At 40.0% G+C, this 22,887-nt stretch overlaps 1 protein-coding gene across 4 annotated transcripts in view; it reads right to left on the bottom strand.

Annotated features, from left to right (window-relative positions):
* Nucleotides 1-21,240, bottom strand: part of TRPM7 (transient receptor potential cation channel subfamily M member 7) — a 53,967-nt gene extending 32,727 nt beyond the window's left edge. The window contains exons 1-3 of one of the 4 annotated variants that reach the window (XR_007906106.1): nucleotides 20,921-21,228; nucleotides 1,415-1,494; nucleotides 133-171 (exon numbers count right to left, since the gene is read on the bottom strand). Coding sequence is in view for 2 of the 4 variants with exons in the window: in XM_051796578.1 (XP_051652538.1) it covers nucleotides 133-171; nucleotides 1,415-1,494; nucleotides 20,921-20,923 (122 nt within the window). In the remaining 2 variants the exon portion in view is untranslated. Of the gene's footprint in view, nucleotides 1-132; nucleotides 172-1,414; nucleotides 1,495-20,920 lie in introns of all 4 variants that reach the window. The other 3 variants (XR_007906105.1, XM_051796578.1, XM_051796579.1) reach the window with 3 other exon arrangements.
* Nucleotides 21,241-22,887: the final 1,647 nt, after the last annotated feature.

The following is a 22,887-nucleotide window of genomic DNA, read 5'->3' as shown; positions in this document are numbered from 1 at the left end:
ATTTATTTTATATCTAACCTTTCACCAACTTGTCATTCATAATATTGATCAAAACTTCTAAAAACCCTATTATGAAAGCACTTATTTAATGGAAAAATATTCATAAATATTTTAATTACAAAGAACTCTTACCTGACAAGTTGCTGACAAATCTGACATCCTGGAAGGCATCTGTAAGAAATATTGAAAGACATGAGTTAAGTTCAGTTTCAATTTCAAGGGCAGGGGAAGGAGGGCCACGGATGGGATGGGACAGGACACACGACCACTTAGACCACTGTGTGCTTACAGAAAGATTGCAGAACAAAAGAGAACTCCAATAAACGGAAAACATGATGCCTAAATTTGTCCATTTTCAACATGGTAACTTGTCTGTATTTTATACAGTAGTGTCTTTCCATACAGTTCATTATGTAATTTCTCTCATCTTCCATATTAAACATTTCCCATGTTTTCCTGCTAACAGCTTTCTTAACATCTAAAATTAGCATAGCAGATAAATTTGTATCACTGCTTTCATAAGCAGCTGTTAACCAATTATGGTTAAGAGCCAGCATGCAAAAGAGATGTCAGACAGAAGTCTTCAGTTTTACTCAGACGTTGTGCATAAACAATTTTTAAATTTTGCCCGCTGTCAAAGTTACACTGCTATTAATCATTTATGCTTTTAACACTGACCTGTAGCTTTAGATCTTCTCTAAAAATTACTAAATTATAACTGTCTATACTAAAAGCTAAATATCATCAATGCAGACCAAATAATCCTGTCTACATTTGATTAATTTATGCCTAACTCAGAAACAGCAGTGAGCAATTCACCAACAACAGGAGGCGATTTTTAGAAGCTGAAGGGCAGAACCTGGTGGGAAAGTTTTAAAGTCCCTTGTAAGCTACAAACAGGTTAAAGTAAAAGGGCAAGTGTTGAAGACCATTTTGTTCCTTGTTAAACGCTCTGGAAATTTTAACAGCTTCCTAATTACTTGGTTTGTATTTGCAAATTTTCCATGTTCCACAATCCTGGCTATAAATTCTAAAAGCTTCTCATGTCACATGGTTTCAAGGAACAAGGTGAATTATTTACAAAAACTTAAAATTTCTACAGCATTTCCTTAGTTCTTTTTCTGTTTAAAAACAAAGTTCTTAAATGAAAAATAATACTCTGTCCCAATAGAACAAAAGAGATTCATAAGGGTTTTTTTATGGAAAAGACTGAAACAAAAATTCTCCCAGCCTCAGAAGAAAAGGTTTCTAAGCTGTTCTCAAATATATGAAGCTTAAAAATCCTGGTCGAGAAAGCATGAGGATTCATGACAGTATTTCTTACAGACAAAGCAGTTAGTCCAACACTCTTTACAATATTGACTTTTTTAATTTTAAAGAGCAGCAATGGGTTCTTGCATCATTTCACTTTTACCTGTGGGGGTCTTTTGAACTTGGTATAATGTACACACACTCCCTCTTTGTGAAAGTATTTTCTATCCAGGATTTCTGGGACTGAAAAAGAAAAGCATAACAGTGTTATAAAATACAAATCATAAGCCTTTGCAATGAAAAATGCTTCTTAAGGTAACAAGAGTTAGAATGAGGGGTTTGCTGCCTCAAAAACCTTTAAACCACATATGACCCTATAAGAACATCACACATATCTCTCTAGAAGCTGAGTCAACCAGAATCATTATGTAACTTATACACAAGTCCCTTAAAATCCAAAGCAATATTTTTCAATGCTAACATTCAAATAGCAAAAACTTTTAATATGCAAATAAAGATGCACAAAAAAAACCCCCATACACTGGTGACCTATCTTGCTAAGAAAAATAATCAGTTAATTTTTTTAAATTAATTGCACTACACTGAGATAACGGTAATTTGATCTTTTTCCCTCTTTAATAAAGTAGAATTTTAATCTTGAAATTGTGGGTAAGGAAGCTTTCTAACAACACTGGCAATCTTTTCTAGTAGCAATAAATAAGTCATAAACTTCTTTCTTCATCAAAATACTTTTCATTTCAGTAAACAAAATTAATTGGCATCTCTGAACTGCATTTTAAGCTTGGACTTGAAACATGCTCTGAAACATGAAATCAAGGATGTTCACTATTTCAAATGCTTCCCTATTCAAATGACTGGACATGAATTTCATTTCAGTTGCTTTAAACAACCACATTAACATTATCTTACATGATAATCTTAAGATTACATGCTAAACAATATCATAATGTACAACATCTACGTCAAGTTTCAGCAATACATTGGGAAAGGAACTCAGACGTGATTTTTAGTAATTAAAAACATGAAAAATCTTGGAATACTAATTTGCATGTTATGCAATATTGCTTTAAATCCTTATTAAGAATACGTTAAAATTACTTCATTGCTAACAGCAACGTTCTACATTTACATTTTACTTTTAGAAAAATTTGATAAATTTCATACCTGTTTTATTTTACAACAAGGGGAAAAAAACCTGACAGATACTATTCACAGGTCCAAATTTTTAGCTGCCTCCTCTCATAATTTTTCTTAACACTATTAAGCCTTAGCCCTTGTGATGGGAATCCCAGTTCTGGAAGCTGCTTTCTGCTGAGTCCCCACGGTTTAAATGGGTGGGTTTGTACTTCATTTCTTAAAACCGAGTTTTGCTTTAAAGTTGCAGTAGTTCAAGCTCATATATGAACTCTGCAGATCCTCCAGAATATAAAAAGATAAAGAAGAGTAATTTAATACTTAGATGTTTTAGCCAGCTGGCTAAAACTATACCTTCAAGCAAGCTATCACAGCATAACATGCCAGATGTTAAAACCCAAAGAATATAAACCACAAGCAATTGCGTCAATTGCTCCACACAATATTGTTTTATTATTAAGTGGTGATCAAAGCTGGGGACAAGGAACTCTGGTTCACAATGTGCAACACCACTTTTCATAATAAACAGTTCTGAAAATAAAAAAAAAATTAAAAACCCACAAAACAACCAACGATTCGTTAATTTTCCTCTTAAAGAATGTAGTTTTAACCACTTGTCAAGGATTTCTCTCTATTCTTCAGCAGTGAATATATTTTCAGTACAGCACTGTGCTATTTATGTAGAGGAGGCTCTAAAATGTTATTAAAACATACTTGGGAACTTGTCATTTGGTAAAATTAAACTCTCTGCAGAAGCATGCCTGTATGTTAATTAATCTTTATTGCAGGAGATTTTATACAGGATTTGCTAATTACAGGGTCTTGTTTTCTGTTGAGAGGGAAAAAGAAAAAAAGAAAATACAAACCAAGAAAAGAAGAGAGTAAGTGAGAGACACTTCTCATAAACAGGTAAAAATCACATTAAAAATACGGGCTGTGTTGCCCTCCATGTAAATAAGAACTACTATTACATAACGTTCCTGTGAAGATCAGAAACAGGAAGATGACATGAGGACACTGTTAAGGATAAATCAGTTGCAGCAATTACCTCAAAGAAATACTTCCTTATCAGCAAAAGATTAAGTTAAATTAGGAGATCAAGGCAGAAGTCCAAAATCAATAGGAGTAATCAGACTGTTTCAGAAAAATTGCCTACTCTTATTAAAGCTTTTCATCATCTGTACAGGACACACAACTGCACCTCTCAAACTCTGCTTCCAGTAATGGGTGACCCCTGATGAGTGCCCTGTTTTCCCAGTGTATTTTTAGAAGGTGTACTTTACACCATAGTTATGGGCAACATAGGTCATTGGCCTTCTAGCAAAAAGCACAAGTAATATCAGCATATAGTGAGCTATTTTACAACTGTTTACTTTCTTTTCTTTCAAAATTGCACTTGTAGAAAAAACCTTAGCTTTCCAAATTCTCTCCTGTGCATTTTCAATCTCTCAAGCTAAATAAAAGTTAAGACGTACAAGAAAAATTTTAATACAATTAATATCATCCAGAACTACCTTCACTTTTTCCCTACAGGTGAGCTACCTACAGAAATTTCACCACATTAAGACTTCTTAACAATCAGTGTTGGCAGGACCTCATCTACACACAAAATAATCCTTAACTTTTACTTTTTGGAAGGTTTGCTACAGTTTCTACTAACTCCTCATCCCCAAGTGGCTCAGACTTTAAGCTGTAGCTGGTTATGCAAGAGATCTCATTCTGGTTGTACTGACTTCTGAGCAGACACTGTGTCTTTCAGTACTTCTGAAAGAACTCCAAGAAGCAAAAAGCACATAGATTTGATTCAATAATCTAGAAGAGATATGGTCACCCTGGGATCATGATTAAAGGAAATACTTTACACTATTTCAAATAAATAAGTCCTTTCTTAAACAGTTTCACAAATGCTGAAATAATTTTAATTGCCATTTGAAACACAATTTACACAAACATTTGCTGAACTACAAGCTCAAGAGAACGTGCCCAACCACTTCCGAGTTCTGGAAGTGTATAAATGTCAAGATAATCCCACGGCCTTTTACAACAGCTGGAAGTTTGACCACAGCCATTTTAGTATTAGCTGGTTTTGATTCAGCAATAGCTTTAGCTCTCCAGTAACAGAAATTACCTAAGTGTACCTGCTCCAGATGCAGATGTCACCTTTGCTGAAACTCATAATGGATAACTTTAGCAAGGCTCTTCGTAAAATGAAACTTTTACCACAAATTATAATTTAAGGTTTTGCATATAGCAGGTTTCACAAAAAAAAAAAAAAAAAGGAAACAATCAAAGTACAGTATGAGATCAGGTCTCAGGAAAAAAACCAAACAACCACTCCCCCCTTCAGCTCACTTAAGTGTTTGTAAGAGCCTCTCATTCAACACACTAAAAATAAGAAGACAACTAAGTTTAGCAGGGCAGCAATGGGTGCACAATAGTATGGCAAAACCTTATCAAGCTATTGTGAAATTTGCCAAGTTTACCTAACAAACTTGGTCTGAACTGTTTTCTCTACAGAAAGTAAGCCTGTCTGCTCAGCAAGATCTCAAAATGACTCACATGGTTTTCAATTAACAAAAATATGGCAGCTATAAATATATTGTGTAGTTGACCATCCTGAACTTTTTCAGGTACAAAGGGATCCCAGTTTATTCTTTCTATTTTTTGTGATTCTGTATACTGTTGGTAGCTCATTAGTTCCAATATTTACAGTAAGTTACAATATCGTAACAATATTTGTTACAAAACTAAAACCTAACTTACCCCAAATATATCACTCTGCAGCCTGCAACAGTGCACCCCAACCCACAGGTCTATTGACAGTTTATCAACAAACCTGACCTGCCGAACCAGGAAACCAACCTGGATTAAAAAATAATTTTGCAAACTGTGACTTCTGTGGAAGGTTGACAGTGGAGATTTCAGTTACTGACTGCACAGACCTGAGTTTCAAATTTAGAAGTCATATCACTTTTCTACACCATCTCATATTTCCTCTTTCAAATCTTTGCTTACACCATACAGCAGTTTGATACACGCAATAGTTTTTAAAGGAATAGATCTTCCAATTTTATTTGTCCTTTACGTAAAAATCAATACAGACTCTATATTCTTTCCCCACAGCCTCGAATTTTCCAAAAAGTTTATTTTCCATCTGAGCAAAAGGAAATACATGGAAGGTTTCAGCAAGCCTGAAAACAAGAAGACACAGTGAAAACTCTGCAGCAGGAATAGCTGTGCTAGCATGGCCGCAGAGGAGTCCTATCTGTCTAGGTCACAGCCAACAAGATGAATTTCAAAACATTTCTAAGAGACATTCTGTACTAAGAGCGTCCTTTAGCTTGTCTAGTCAAGGAAATGTCCACTGACAATGTTCCAACTCGAAGTTACTGCTTCTTATATAACTATACATGCTGCACACACTCTTTTCGTGATTTACCAGAGGATCTCTTATCTGAGGAACTCACTCCATCAGCCAAACACGTGCTACACCATGGGACTGACCTGTGATCCCTGCCCAGACAACTAACCCCTGGCCAAGCACTGGGCTCCTGCAGCTATAGCTGAAAGGCAGAAATTCCAGACAAACCTCATAAAGCCTCACACTTTTATGCTCGATACATTGAATAAAACCAAATAAAGCCAAGCAACCGTGATAAATACAACATCCAGTTAAGTTAACGCTTATTAAGGAGTTTAGAATTCATGAAGCTTCCTGTGGGAAGAGGCGCCATAAATAAAATGCATGCTAGTTCTCACTGCAAAGATCTCCAGCAGGCACTTCAAACCTTTTAGGCACTGAGCACCACACTCCAGGCAAAGCACCTGGACTTGTCCTTAGCACAAATTAACTGAATGACACTGAAAATGTGCATCACAGGATGAGCTGAGTAACTAAGCCATTGTGTATGGCCACTGAAAGACAGTTATGTCTCTCTATCAAAGAAAATTCTTCCAATTTTGTATTAAAAAAACAGCAGAGCACAAAACTTAGTTCCTCAAGGAAACATTTATCATTTGAGTAAAGTCTTCAAAACTTCAGCTAGCTTTAAGTAAATAAGCAGATGGGAAGAAAAAAGAAAAAGTTAGGTAGTTTGATGCCATGTATTCACTAATGTTTGTTTTAAACTCTTGGTTCCAGCAAACCCCAGGCATTTAATTTACTTGTTTTCCCTTCAATTTAGAATTACATATTTCTATAATTTCTGTTTGGGGTTTTTTGTTTTCTTTTATTTTTTAAAGGGGTGGGGGAAACAAGGCATTTAGCCAGCTAGTATTACAAACTATATTTAAAAGACTCTCTGACAAAGAACAACAGTGTTGTATGTCCACAGAATGCACAAAACACCCACAGAATTTGTTCCTCAATCACTAAGTACACTACAAGTCAACCTCATCAATTTTTTGTACTAACTTCTACAAAAAGTATGGATACGTGCAGTACTAGAAAGACAAATAGGTTCAGATATTGCCACAATGCCAAAAGATATTTATACAGTGCTTTAATGTATCCCTGTGAAGAATGTCACTCTAAATGAGAAGGACTGTGCTTTAATCTTAATTGTTGTTTAATCCAGCACAAATGAAAATATTTGTGTGAGGATATTTTACCTGCTGCCTCCATCAGGACTACTTCATTATTATTCTGAAACAACTACTTGCCTCATCTACAAGAAAAAATTGGTTCATTTATCTCTTTTTCCCAAATGCATTGGGAATTTTGTCACAGAATGTCACCAACTCAGACAGACCCATCATGCATGAAAAGGTGTCTCTGCTATGTTGAAGATCCTGTTCTGAGCAGAGCAGCTCACTCGGCTTCACTTGACCCATAAGAAACCAAACAGCTCCAATTTTCTGGATTGAAAGACTTCTCTAGTGAAAATATTGCCACAGCCCTGAAAATACACTGCTTGACAGCAAAAAAAGTCCTAGTTTTATTTAAATAAAAAACTGTTGAAGCAGGGAAGGAAAAAGGGCAGTCAGAGAAAGCCTTCTGTCAATTCTCCTGCTCACGGGAAGCAAACCTCAAATGAGCGGCAAGCAACGATAGGAATCTTCATCTCAATGGCTCCCCTGGTGCCAAAAACAAACCTTCAACAATCCTATTCTTTATTAAACAGTTCAGGAGATTTGCTCTGAACAGATTTCACAGCAATCCAGGTCTCTAACAGAGTAGCTATTGTTTCATCACGTTCTTCTCTGACGTAAAAAAGCCACCACAGAACTCACCGAACCCTCGTGCAGTTCTGGATGCAAAGAGTAACTGGGATTTGTCAAAAGGGATTTTTAAAGTTCTCTTAAACTTTATGAAAATTATTCCAACCTGCTATTTGAAGAACAGGCTGATTCTGCGAGAATTATTTCACTGTATAATTACAAAACATATAATTCAGTAGTTTAGGATTTTTTTTTGCAGATCCATTTAATTCAGAATACCCTAAATTGATGTACAGAATTTAGCATTATGAAATCATTACTTTTAACTCTGACACACTAGAAAAAAACCACAGACCTAATATTTGTGGAATATTTTTATTACATTCAATCTCAATTCACTTTACCCATATTATTGGGAAAGTTATCTTCTAACTGCAATACAGGTCTTTCAGTGAGAAATTCAGAGTAAATGCAGCACATTTTTAAATACATTTATTTAACAGGTGAAGGTACAGCTGTTCCACAGTTAGACCAGCCATAAGATTGCTCCTCTTCTTTAGAAACTATTGAATCTTTAAATGAGAAAAATACACCATCCACACAGGGCATAAAAGAAATATTCAAATTTACCTTGAAAATATTTCATAGCTGATTCTAAAGTAAGAGATAGTTCAGGTTACAAGAGAATAAACCATCAGCTGATTTCAGAAGACACGCACACACTGGTGGAATTTTGAACTCGCTTTTTCTCAGCTGATATAACAATCAACACCTTCAGAGTTAAATGTCCAATTATAACAGATACAGTAACTAAACTTGCAAAATCAGAGACTCCCTGAGACTGTCAGCAGAGCAGATGGCACTGCTGCTCCTGAATATGCCTTCAGAGAAGTCGAGGGTCAGCAGAGAGAGAAATGTATTTGATTTTTATTTCCCAACAACTTTCATGGACAGAATTTGGAATTTTGGTAGGAAAAGGAAAACATAGCAGACTGTAAACCAGTTTCATTGCCGTACATTGGAGTAAGTAAATTAATTTTAAAAGAGTTTATGTTTGCAATCCTCCCAATTAATGAAATACCAAGCTAAAAAATTTTAGCCCTGCTAAAGAATCTATAAATTACTTCCTGTGAGCTCACAGACCAAAAAGTATTTCAAAACATATACCAAAGTTATGATCTAGAAGCAATAAACCACTGAGCTTTCAAAGGAGATGAAAATAATTCATTACTTCCTAAAATTTACAACAATGGATGAAAGAAAAGAACAGAAAGGGAGCATGTGGTAGTAAGAGCAAGGAAAACACAGATTTAGTTTTTTGGTTATCTCTGCTTTACCTGTTAATATCCACTTTGTTCAAATGATATTAAAAAAATGAAAAAAAAAAAGCATGGCAAAAGTACATAGGAATGTTTTCAAGCCTGTCATACAGTGCCCTCTTCTTTCTGATAGGTTTCCTCATTTAAAAGCCATTTTTAGTTATGTTTCATGACCCATATAAACCAACCCCAAATCTCTCACATTTTTAAACACACAGCCTACTTTTCCTTATCTACAGTGATACAATTGTATGGTCTGCATCCTCCTCACCTCTCTCAGCACCAATGATTTAGCTGCAGCCTGCAATCGTTCTGATGTTCCATTGATGCAGATTGCAAGCCTACACACACTCCTAAATAAGCCCAGCAGGAAGGTACAGTCAGCATTCCTACTCACCAGCATGCACAGAACGATGCCAAGCCTTTTTAAGTTGGTCAAAGCATTTCTGTGGGTATGAAGGATGGCCACTCTCCCTGGTCCTTTCCACAGGGACCCAGGGGACACACTGTGCTGGCTGCTGAAGCCTCTGCACTTCCTGGCTCATCAGATTTACTCCACATGAAAGTATTAGTTTGGTTCATACCTCACATTTCTGGCAAGTGCAGGGCTTACCTTGCACGTGCCAGAGAGGCTGTACAAACAGACAATACTATAAACTCTGGGGTTATTTTTGGAAATGAGGCTTGGGGCAAGCTTTTGGAGGTAAAACAACTCACACAGCCTGAATCTCGTGCCTGTATTCCTCAAGCAACCTCCAGTTCCTTCCCCATCACACAGGGAATAGAAGTCTAAGACGCAAGACAGAAATAAGTGGTGGTCACCTCCAGAAATACAGTAGCAGGAAAAGGCTCATGGACCAGTCAAATAATTAATCCTGCTCTTGATCTGCTTCTGATTTGTTCACAGATGAAGAAAGCCCAGCTCTGGCAGCCACTATTCATAGGCAGCAAACAGGCTGCACACTCCTTCCCCTGATGCAAAGGATGTATTTCAGCAGTATTTGAACTGCAGATTTAAGGAAGGTCCTCCCTTTCTGGTTCATGAAGTGCATGAATATCTGATTAATGGACTAGGTGCTGAAGCACATTACAACTATAAAAATGAGCTGAAAGGGTGGATGCTGTTTATCTTGCTCTACCACTTTCTTAGTCTGTTCAGTTTACAGATCTGACTTATTTTTCATGTCGTACAAAGAAACACACTTCTCTATCATCACAGCAAAGATTTCGGTGCCTGCTGACTTAAGTAGGCTATTATTAACTCACTAGAGCAATGGAAACTTGTTATCACTAAGGAATTTTTGACATAGCTGGCCTCAAACAACCCTTTGAATATATATATTTAAAACAAACCCCCCAAAAAATTATAAACCTGTAAGCCTTATGCCCACGTTAATTATCATAGATCAATAATATTTCTCTGAATAGGAAGAGCAAGAGAAGATACTAGTGGGCACATGAAATAGGTGACAGCACCAGACCACTGTTAAGGATGAGGACATTTCACATAACTTATCTTTAGACACAGTATCAGGAAAAACAAATTCATTGTTATAATCAAAACCACTGACACTAGGAAAGAGGTCTGTCAGTAAACACACAGCTAAAGACCCACACGAAACAGATTCGGAATTTTGTTCACTTTAGCAGTGAGTATTATTAAGAAAATAATTTTGTAGAAGCTATGCAATTCAACTCAGAGAAGAAAATAAGTCTTAGACTGGTTTCAGGCTAGTATTAAACTATCAGGAACAGAGCTGATGTCTGAAGGAGACGGACGTCAGTTATACAAACCCTGACTGCCTTCACATCCTTGCTAAGGGAAATATGGGCACCACCCATGGGCAGGACTGTGAAGGTGTGATGGAGTACATCACATTAACTCCTCTTCTCTATGTTGTCCCTGCCTGTGCACACCAGTGTGTTAATAGTTGCCAGCTACAGCAGGGGAAGCAAACATTTTAGTCAGAGTTCTTGGGAGATTAGAATGCGATGGGGAAAGTAGGATGAGCTGAGATAAAAGCAAGCCAAAACAAGAATTTGCTATAGCTCACCTGCTGTAGAATTACATAGACTCAAGCATTTTTAAATCCAGCTCACTAACAAAGAGCTACTGGATTCAGTTACACTTGCACTGCTTGTCAAGACAAAGAACCAGCTCTCCTGTCACAGCAAGGCCCTCAGTTGCTCAGGACTGCACAGACTACAGCCCTCATCTCAGGGCATAAGTAGCCTGACAGCATTCTAGAGACATCCATGTACCTACACTCTTATCAGAAGATAAAGTTCCCCACTAAAACTATTCAAGTAGTTTCTGTTTACTCTAGAAAAATGCAAAGAAGAAACTTAACTGGGTCTTTATTAAGGTAAATGTGAAAGCAGCTAATTACTATCTCAATATATGTTTATTTAGGCACTTCTAAGAATTTCCACTCTCGTTTTTTGAGGGGAACAAACAGTTATTTGAGCTATTGATGCTTTTAGAGGCACACCTACATTAAATACTACATACTTAAATAATTACTCAGAAACTAAATATACTATTTTTAGAAATAAACTAACCTTTTTTTGGTTTTTTGAGTTGTTTGGGCTTTTTTGCAGGTTGAGGGAAACAACTAATTAAATGATACTGAGAGACCACAGCACAACTTGCCCTTGGAAAATGTTTTCTATTTATGATAATTTCTTCCAGCATACTCAATTCCAGTAAAACTCACCCCTGCTGAGTGGTATGTGGCACAAAGGCCTGTCTAAGCTGTGCTGGACTTATACCTGGGACGGACTCCTCCCTGGCCTACTGGGAAAGGAGTGAAGACAATCACTCTAGAGAAACAAAAGACACCAGTAAAGGAGGTGGAGATCCTGGCAAAGCCAAGGAACACAGGGGAAATATTTGCTTTAATAGATGCAATTCTTCAAATTATAAAGTGAGGGTGCAGTCAGAGAAGAAAAGCAGAGCAAGTGCCCTCCTGAGCTACTCTGCCCTCCCACTCATTCTCCTGCTACTTCCCTCCCACCAGCAGTTGTGCACTCGCCCTTTGGGGTTGATCCCTAAAAACGCAGGTAGATTTGATGTTAGAACAAACAGATTCAGATGCAAACTGGGCAGAAAACCAAGGCACAAGAAAGGATCACATGGCCATGATCAGGGTGGGAACAAGGGAAGTAGGACATCCCCTTTGGTAGCAGAAATACAGTGGGTTGGCAAAACAGCTGGGCTGATCCAAGCATACTGTCAAGGTACATCAAAATAATCCCCAAAAGCACACCGACTACAGGCATCCAGGAAAGGACTACAGATCTGTCACACCAAGAGATTTTTTTTTTTAAGCACATGTATCCTGATGTTCAGGAAGGAAAGGAAGCTAAGACTGTATTTCTTTATTCCTCAGAGAGTTGCCAGTGAAGCAGGAACGTGTTGCCTAAGGTCACATTTTAGGTGAGCAGATACCCTGTATTTGAGAGTAGCATCCATTCTCATCTGGCATTGAAGACTTTTTCTAATTCACGGTATAATTAAAATCCAAGTCCTAATACATTAATTACAAAGGATTTTTCTTGTCCTACATGCAAGATCTTTACATTTGTTGGAAAAGACCTGAAAAATTCAGTAATGACACCCAAGAGGATAGTCAAAAAGACTAACCTTATCTCAGCAGTGCTAATTTTTCTACATCCTCTTTGCAGAGAGAAGAGAAAAGAGCTGCTGTGAATCCCCCACCATCTCCTCTGAGCAAGCCTGGGGACTTGCTGCCTAATTAGCTTTTGTGAATAATCCTCCCCCTCTCTGTGAAGCCCACCTGTATTCTGCAGATTGCCTACATGTGTGTGACCAGAAAACATTTCTCTACAACCTGAAGACAAGATTTTTCTAATGGCAGATTTTCTACACCAGGAAGAAAGCACAGCCCAAAGCTTATTGCATCATATTGTCCAGAAAAGTCCTATGATTATACAGGTACCAAATATTCCTCTTGTGGGCTACAAAACACCAAGCACAACCAGATGACCCATCCACACAATGAATGACCTGTTTGTTAGCAGCCTTCATCACCACAGAATCTTCACCTGTAACACGGCAGCCCAAACCCGGACAAGGATGATGAGTGTTTTCCGCCCTCTTTCCCTATATAAGTAACATAAAAAGGCCACATTGTTTCACTAATGCATCCGAAACAGTTACAGAGAACTTAACAGGGAAGAGTCCCCGAGTTGCACATAAAGCTGTAAGATTTATGGAGAAAAACTGCATGCATACAAACCACGGGTTTTCTACAGCTGAAAATTAAAAAGGGATTTTTCTGCATAAGATTTTTATAAAAGAAACCAAGACTAAGACAGACCAATTGCTTAATGAGGCAAAGGCATAAATCCTCATCAAGAGTATTTCTGAAGCTGGCACAAATTAAAAGGACAAAGGTTAGTTAAGGAGATATTTCTGCTTTTCAATGCCTCTGGCTGCAAAGCCATTTTGATGCCAGTTTAAGAGGAGTATGTCCATCCCAAACTCCACATGGGCCAGCCTGCAGCATAACCCCATGAACATCTTCAGCAGCAGTTACAGAGTCAGTAAACTAGAGTTTCTGAAATGAGGAGGAGAGAGACTCTTCTAACTAGTTCTGCATCCAGAGGCATTGCCACACCAGATGATGTTAAGCTCCTAGAAGGTTGTGTAGGATGTCAGCTATGGGATCAGTGATTCATCACTCTTTCCCCAGTGCAAGATTACTACTATGAGCAGGAATTCCTTCAAGATCAACCTCTCTCAAACTTTGTGGCCAGAAGATCACCCAGTCATGTACTCTTCAGCTGAAGTTTTATTAAATTTGCTGTTTAACAGAATTCTGCAAACTACAGAAAACACTGCAGCCTGGGAACGCACGAGAAACTGGTAAGACTCTGACATTTAAAACATCATTAACTGCACCTACTCTTGTAGATTAACTGATTTTTATAATTGAAGAGAAAGTTGATTAACAGTTCTGTAATTACACAACTGGTATTTTTAGGCTCCAATCATGTGTCACTTAAGCACATGCATAATTTAACCTATCCAGGTGACTGAAGTTATGCCTGACTAAAGACTTGTGTGACCGCAGCAGCCACAGAGACAGGCTTGGAAAGCAAACAGCTTTTTCAGGCTGGCTCTAGCCACAAACTAGAATGCTGCATTAAGCTCCCTACACAAAGCCAATCTACGTGCAATTTTAACGACGTTGCACATCAGCATGACCGCCTTTGAACCTTGTCCACACGGCTGCTGTGCTGAGCTCTGGCAGGCTCATTAGTAGAATGCAGCTTTGGTCTCTCCTACCCCAAAGAAACAGGTTCAGCTTCCTGAGAAAGTTAAACAGGAATGGGAATACCACTAAAAAGCAAATAAGTAGCAAGTTAAGAACACGGAGAAAAAAAAATGAGCAAGATATTGTTATGCAAGACAAGTTACCAGCAGTGAATCATTTGCTAACAAAAATAATTTGATGGAAGGGGTCAAACTCATCTTGATGCAGCTCACAAGACCAGCTTCACAAAGACAGACTGGAGCACAACACATCTGGTAAAAACAAGTGATCTTGCATCTGTTAGCATACATTCAGAGAAGCAAGTCAGAAAAACATCCTCTGTAAACAAGAATTTAAGTACAAGAGTACTCAAGAATAGCTACTACGTGCCTGCAGTACAATTAGGCAAGGCCTACAATGCCATTTGGTTTATACTTCAAAGAGGCTACAGAACCTGACTCGTGATGGCACAGCTCCATCCATGCCTGTGCACAACACAGAAAACATTCATGTACACCAAACACAACACTTACAGAGTAACCAAACACTAATACGATGGCACAAATCAACTCTCAGGCACTGCAGAGCAAGCTTCCAATCCAGCTTCACAGCTCATGGCAAGTTTGGGGTGCCACAATCCCATTTTCCTAAGCCTCTGCACATGATCCCAACCTAACTCATACCAGCACTGGCATTTATGCAGTCACACAGAAAGCCGATTCAGGGGAACGACTGACAGAATAATCCAGGAAAAAAAAGAAGGTGATCAGAAGTTCATTCAGTTCAGATGCCCAAAATAGTGGCTGAGCACAGGAAGAAGCATAAAGGGACAAGTGAAAGGGTGACAGCCAGAGTTTAGATGAGTTTAGACTGGATTACACCTTTAAGAAGGGTTTTGGCAGATGTGGGAACAAGTAGCAAAGGGCTTGAACAATAACCCATAATCTGAGATTATTACCCTGCAATACATACAGCCACATCTCAAGCACTCCAGGTCAGCCAGGAAATATATTGTCAATAGAGTAACAATGGGAAGAACTGTGCTGCTAAATTATACTAGCTCTAAGAGTGCCCAAAGTCTAGAAATTTTTAAGCAGTAAATGCTTGTGAAACACAGTTTTGCTAACAAAGCACCTGGAAATTAATTTGCAGAAGGCAAAAACGTACATTTATTTATTAAAATTAAATTTTAAGAGCCAAGTTTTTCAAGTCCACATTTTACAAAAACTTTGTGGCGTTAGAGAAAAAATTAGCAGACATTTGGGTAAAACCCATCAGCCAGGGACACCTTGCCAAATTCCACCCAGCACAAGTCAGGGGACTACAAAGCGAAAACTCTTAGCAGAGGTGACAAGAATCAAGTAGATAAGATAAAGAAAATAAGTACTGCTTTGGGCAGAGGTAAGTGTGAACAAAGCACTGAACAGAATCTGGTATTCAGTTACAAAAACCATTGTGCTAAGACTGACTGAGCTGTAACAGACACTTTCCCAGGCTTTGAGGATTACAGACTTACGGTAAAAGACTGAACACCTAGATTAAACTAATTCAGAGCTGTAACTGAGAAAGTATTCTCAAGCAAGAATGCTTTAGTGTAACACAGCAGAAATATACTGCAGTAATCATCCAAAAAGTTGCCAGCAAAGAATAAAAAGAAAAGATAAAAATCAGCAAATCAGAACTTAAGAGAAATATGCCAATTCTCAGAATCTGCAGCTTCTCTCTCTTTTTTTTTTTTTAAGTCTGCTTTGATTAGCAGTAAACAATTAAATACAGAATCCAACAGCACCAGGAGTCATCTGGTCCAGGCTCTGGGATCCATGACTAGGAAGCAAAAAGCTTGACCAGTCTGCCACAGACCTTAAAAGAGTTCCAGTGCTCTCCAACTCTGAAACAAGCCTCACCAAATTCTTGCTGCTACAATTACCAGCAGGAAGTTTAGACATTGGTAAGATTCACATGTGCACAATTTTCAGATTTAGACAAACTATAAGCACACTTCTACACTCTTTGAAACTGTGTATTGGCTCTTTGCAGAACACATGATGTGCATTTAAACACAATAAGCACTTCATGTTGGACTGTATATGAATATAAACCACTGATCTCCACAGACAGGTTGAAGATGAAGTACCAATAAAGCTTCACAGAGGGTCTACAGTAGATGTTCCTGAAGCTGGATGATCTTCTGAAAACATCGGTTGTCCAACTACACACAACAGAGCACCAACTCAATTACTGAATCACCCTCTAAAATTCTGATTTTGCAGCTGTAGAAGGATCAACAGATATGCCAGCACACAAATCATATGGCATCCTCCTTCAGCTGAAATCAAATTAAATAAAGATGGGTTGGGATGTTAACTCAGCAACTGCATGTTTGCCATATACACAGAGTGTGCAAACATTTCAGAGAATGTGACAACATAAAATGTATGAAACAGTTCAAGTTAGAGTGAGTAAGAGGCTTCAGGAAAAAACATATTACTCTTAATAACATAAGTATTAAACAATTCATATCTGTGATGCAACTTTCAGGATTTAAAAAAAAAACAACCAAACACAGACAGAAATTCCCATAAGTAAGGTTTAATTCAAGCCTACCACTTCAGTACCATGTCACCTCATCTTTAGTTAAGGGGAAAAAAATGCATAACTTATAAACCAGGTTTCAATGCACTGTCAGTTTGGTACCATACTTTAAATTCTCCTTGGCAATAAACCACTACAGTTATCTTACAGACTAATCCCATAACATCCTTATACCATATGCTGTCAAACCATTTGCCATAGTTCAATATTCTAGTCCTTTCATAAGGCAGTTTTTCAGAACTATCAACACCACAATCAGCAATACAGTCATTTTTCTCCCCATATTTTCAATAGGTTCAGAACACTTTTTGCCCAAATTTTGGGAAGGAAAAAAGAAATCTTATACAGTTAAGGATAACAATGTTATTTATCCCAGTTTCTCTTGTTTTTTTCTGTTTCATCATACCATCAGTAGTTCACTGGCCTTTCCTTCTGGGAAAGAACAGGGGAGTAAGAAATCTCTGTTCACCTAACAGCAATTAGAGAACCTGCATTGTCCTTTCTTCCCTGCAAGAATTAGAGCAGCTGGGAGGGAAAACAAACTCCAGCTGTAGTGTAGGTCCAGCAAACCTGGTAGCAAAAGAAAGTGGCTCATGTCCCTGCTTTTAAATGGCTCACACCTACTTCACATGCTAAGCAAAATATAGGTGTAAAGGCTGAAAAGAACTCACCACTCCTCAAGGGAAAACAGCATTCCTTCCATCAGTGGAGCAGCTGGGATGGAGACACCACTGCCCTGCTCGGGTCTGTGGGGACACCCAGGCAGAAGCAGCAGGTCCAGTGTGCTCGACCACACTGTTTAATGACAGGCTGCTGCCAAACAGACAAGTCACCTCCTGCACATCCCACCCCCCCTCCTGCACATCCCACCCCCCCTCCTGCACAGCAGCAGGGGTTCCAAGCTAACCTCGTGCTGAGCCAGGCCAGGGAGTGAAGCTTGCCAATACAAAGGTTTTGGGGGTTTACTTTTTCTGTTCCTTTTGTTAGATGAGCTTTCTATTACTTGAAATACAAAAACATCTACAATTTAAGCAAAGGAAAAGCCAAGCTTGCCATAATAAAAATAGCAGAAACCAAGGATTAGGCGGATCATTTTCAGTACAGGTTGTATCACGATATATTAATATGACACCGTCACCTCTACATTCTCATTATGTGAGCAAAAGTGATGGGATTAAGTCAAATAAAGGATTATGACAAGTCTGCAGAGACTACAATAAAGGAAAAAGGTTTCAGGCCAGGGAACACAAAGAAAGTGTGCAACAAATGTTCAAGTTTTACCACAGGTCAAGTGGACAATTTTTTGTAGAACCAATGAAGCACATAGACTCATTTGTCAGAGGCCACAACTAGTTGTCAGTATCAGAAGGAAAAAGTGACATTTCCTGAATAATCTTATAACTATCTTATCTAAATATACTCCAAGAGTGAGATTATTCAATAGTTTATCAGATGAAAAGTCAACTGTTGAAATTTCAGCCACTGAAGCTAAAATGCACTAAGATGGAATTATTCACAGAAACAAGAAACATCATCTTAAAAACAAAACTTTGATTCTCTTTTTGCCTTTAAAAAAGAGGGACAAAGAAACAGAACTAATGTTACTTGTTTCAGCAAATTAACGTGGCACACAAATATTGCAGCCAAAGTAGACACTGCTGAACGAAAATTGAGAATTCCCATAAAAATAAATATCAATTAAAAAAAGACAAATATATATTTCTCAGGCTAAGTATATTGGCATGAGAAGTATGATTCCGTAATTGAATTGGTATTTCAAAGCATAAGCTACCATTCTCGAGTTTTTAAAGACTGAAACTTCAAATTTGGGTTTATTTCAGACAATATGTTGGCAGCACCAGAGGTTTAGTAGAGGTGTCACTGCTAGTATAGTTATGTATTAAACTCCTAATTAGGCTAATCACGGTTTTCTGGAAAAGAAAATCAACTTACTATGCAAAATTCTATCAAGAACACTGATTTAGACTTTAAAAGCATCTCCCTTCACACACAGTTTCTGACAAGTCCTCTTAAAGATTTATTTGCAGCCTTACTGACATCAAATCGTAAACCAACATGGCCAAACTCTAGTGCATCAGTATTATTATTTAAGTTCAAAACAATATTGTTTTGTTCAGAAAATACTCATCTGTCATGACCGTCCACGAGGACTGAATGGTTAATAGAAATGCACCTTATGAAGTGACATGAAGGAGAAGCATGAAAAGTTAGGGTGTTGGTCCAAAGTTTCCAGGAAAAGGAAGCACAGCATGTGGCAAAGACAACTATGAGAAAAGAGAGGACTTTGGATGCTGTAGTCTGTCACCAGCAGAGCAGAGAAAGCAGGACTGATGTGGTAAGACAAAATGGTAATGCAGCAGGACTAGTTAGGCAGAGCCTCAAGGGATAAGAAAAGAAAGGAACGTTTAAAACACAATGGAGTAACTCTTTCCAAGATAACCCATGTGGGGCAGTAGATGATCTGATACAGTATCCTTAAACTGAGATAACTGTCAAATGCAAGGTGATGTTTCAAGTTGTCTTTGTACGGCAAGCAAATAAAAAAAAAAAATCAAAGTACAACATCAGGAAACTAAGGTACAAACAGTCCAAATCCAGCCTAAACAGCTCCACATGCAGAAAGGTTCCCCCCACACACTTGAAACAGCAAAGTCAGGAATGGCCTCATACCAGAAGGCATGAAGGATGATCTAGCAGACACTTATCTCACCCACACAGACACATTTAAAAAAAAAAACTGAACAGCCGGAATTGCTACACTGAACAACTTCACTCCTTAGAATAATTCCTGATTTAATGTTGGACACTGTCCAGCAATTATTCAAAGCTACTAAATAGTCATGGAACAGTAGGGAAGTTTTTAACAAAATGAACTTGCATAAAATGTCCTATGTTCAACTCAGGCAAAACACCTGTTAAACAGTGGTTTCAAAATATTTAGTAAATACACAGCAAATATAAGACATTGTAAAAATGTTACAATGACAGAAAAACTGCTGAGCCTAGAGTTTACAAATCTATGATGGCTAAAACCAACTTGTATATTTCCAAGCTATGTCAGCACCAAAAAACCCTCCAGAGCTAAACTAAAAAATGAAACCAAACAAAAAACTCCACTCTCCAAAACTAAAAACAAACAAACAGAAAAAAACCCAACACGAAATCACTTCAGTTGAGAAGAGCAAGTACCACACAAGTGGGAGATGCCAAGCACTCTTTCAAGTCAGAACAGAAGGCTGCATTTTCAGCTTCTTCCTAGGGGAGTGCTGGATTTGCAGATTCTAGAAAAAGACAACCCACATTTCCACACAGTTCACAGATACACTCAGAAATGGAAGAACTGATGGGCACTGAATCCTTGCGGGCTAAAACAAAATACCGTGAAATAAAACACCTTTATTTAAAACGAAACAAAGCACTTAACCGGGTGTTCAAACAGACCGTAGAAATCCACACTTAGATTTTCAAAATTATTTGAAAGCACTCGATGTGATGAATCACTCTAGATTCTATAAATATCAACTAAGGAATAAACTTATAAGGATAAAGAACTGAGCAGCAGCCAGAAGAAAGAGCTGGAATTAAAACTGTGTTTCTTTACAGACGCTCATGCATCGCTTTCTAACTGTTTCTATGCTCCCTTGTACATGACAACACGCAGAAACAAACAAAAAAAAATTCACTAGGTGGAAAGATGAGAAGGGGAGAACTGCTGCAGCCCAGAGAACACGCCGTGTGAGCCCCGGTGTTACCCCAAACCGTCGTGCCGGGCAGGGAGCGCTCGGCCGGAGCACGAAGCGGGCGCTGCCGTTCCCGGCACTGCGGTCCCTCGGCCGCGGGACCCGGCGCTGCCCGGGGCGCGGAGGGTGCCCGGGGGAGCGGCCGCGGCCCCGCGGCTGCCCCGGGGCAGAGGCGGGGAGGGCGGCGGCGGGAGCCTCGCCCGGCGCCCGAGCCTCCCCCGCGGGCTGGGGGCACGGCCCGGGGGGTGTCCCCGCTCCCTCCTCCCCGGGCGGGGAGGCGGCTCGGGGCGGCCGGGACCCGCGGCAGCCGGCTGGGACAGGTCTGAGCCGGTCGCCCCGTCCCTTCCCCCGCCCCGCCGGGCGCTCCGGCCCCGCCGCCGCGGCACCCGAACACCCTCACCATTCTCCTCAGGGCCGGGCTGGGTCTCGGCGCCGACTCTGGTTCTCCTCTCGCCGGGCAGCTCCTGCTCGTGGTTCGGCGTCGGCGGTGGCGGGGCCTGTCTCCATCTATCGGGGCTGGGCTCGGCGGCAGCGGAGCGCTGGGTGGGGAGCGGCCGGGCGAGGACGGCGCACGGGGGGCGAAGGGAGGCGCGGGGTGCGGAGGACGGCGCTGGTTCGGCTCCACACCGGGACCCAGGGCTGGCGGCGGTCTCGGCCCGGCGCCTCTTTCTCATAATTGTGCGACTCGGCCGGTGGAGGAGCCGCGGCGCTGCCGCGTCAGCGCGCACCGCCCCCGGGGAGGAGGGGGCGGCCGGGGCGGCGCTGCCCGGGCGGGAGGGGCGCGGGTGTTCGGCCCCTCCGCACGGCAGGGGAGCCCCGAGATGCCTCGGAAAGGTGGCAGCGGCTGCCGGTGGGCAGCGGCCGTGCTGGGGAGGTAACGGCGGAGATGTTAAAAACGGACCTTCCCGGGACGGGAACCCTCCGGGCTGGGAACGCGCGGGTCGGAGGTGGAGGCTCCACACCCCACAACCTCCGCAAAGACACGGGCCTCGCATCGGGCTGCGCGGCTGCCCCGAGGGCAGGTACAGGGGCTCCGCTTACCGATATCGAGGTGTCACCTCAGTCCGGGCACGTTCCCGCCGGCTGCTGCCTTCGGAAAACGACCCGCGTTTTTCCTAATTTGAGCTACAGAGCAGGGATCGGCATTAGTTCAGATTCGTTCACCAGCCCCGCTTACACATGGCAGTGCCCGAACCCCGTAACCGCGCTGTGCGAAACTGAGGGAAAGTTCGTTTTGGATGGAAAAAGGTGGATGCATTCCTTCCACTGCAGTCAACTCACTTCCCAGTTTAGATTAGAAACTGCCCAGGGCTGGAAACTTGTCTTCTTTTGTCCCAGTATGCAATCTCCAAACTTGGAGAATCGGTACCACAAACGAAAAAGCTCATACAATAATTTCTACTACATGTGTCATTATATATCTTTTGAAACAAACTTTATGCTGCAGTAAACAGCATTAGTAAGGGAAGAGAGATTAATTGTGGCTCTAATTATTTGTGTTCCCTATACGTAAAAAATTAAGGATGTCCTAGAAAAATCTTGCATCTAAAATATGTATCTAATATTACGTTGTCATTAACTTTTATTTAAGACATATGCAGTTCAATAGTTCAGTGTTTCCCTCACGATGAAAAGTGAGTTAAATCTGGCTCAAAGGTCCTGGTACCCTTTTTAAAATGCCATAGCCATACAAGAGCAGTAATTATGTAAAAACTCCATCCAAACATTCAAATTAGTTTAAAACCTTTGATTTTTCATTGTCAGGCCTGATCATTTGTCAGCTGTTGTGAGTTGTTGAACCAATTATCATCTGTCTCCCCTTGCTGCAAAATGCCAACATTAACTGCCACAGTGTTGGGCTGAGCTGACAGTGTGTGCTCACACCTAAACCCTGGGCTTGTGCATCTCAGGGTAACAGGGCTCTGCTCATGCAGCCAAAAACTGATGAGCCACAGCATGACAGAAACAGTTTCTTAAGAGTCTGAGGGTTGGTATACTACCAAATTCACTAGACACACTCCAGTTATTAGACAGAGATGATCAAAAATCAAACCAAGGTTAAAAAAAATGGCAGCAGAAGTGGCAGCTGAAAGTTTAAACAGAACTGTGGATAACAAGAAACAAAAGATCTAGTTCTAAATTCTGGTACCAGGACCCCTTTGCTATAAACAATAGGTGCAAATTTGAGAAGACCCAGCACCTGCAGCATCCAGCTCACATTAGGGTGTTGCTGTGGGGAGTTCCTCAGCTGCAGGGGAGCTCCTAATGCTTGTTTTAACTTCTGAAAAATTCGTGCTATTTTACATACATATGAAAATTAGGTTCCTAGGACTCCCAATTTTAATAGAATAGGAAAATTTGGCTTTT

The sequence above is a fragment of the Manacus candei genome, unplaced genomic scaffold, assembly GCF_025592945.1.
Source record: "Manacus candei isolate 608988 ecotype Guabito, Panama unplaced genomic scaffold, ASM2559294v1 h1tg000046l, whole genome shotgun sequence".
NCBI classification, from domain to species: Eukaryota; Metazoa; Chordata; class Aves; order Passeriformes; family Pipridae; genus Manacus; species Manacus candei.
Note: the sequence above shows the minus strand (reverse complement) of the source record. Positions and strands in the feature narration are given on the sequence as shown.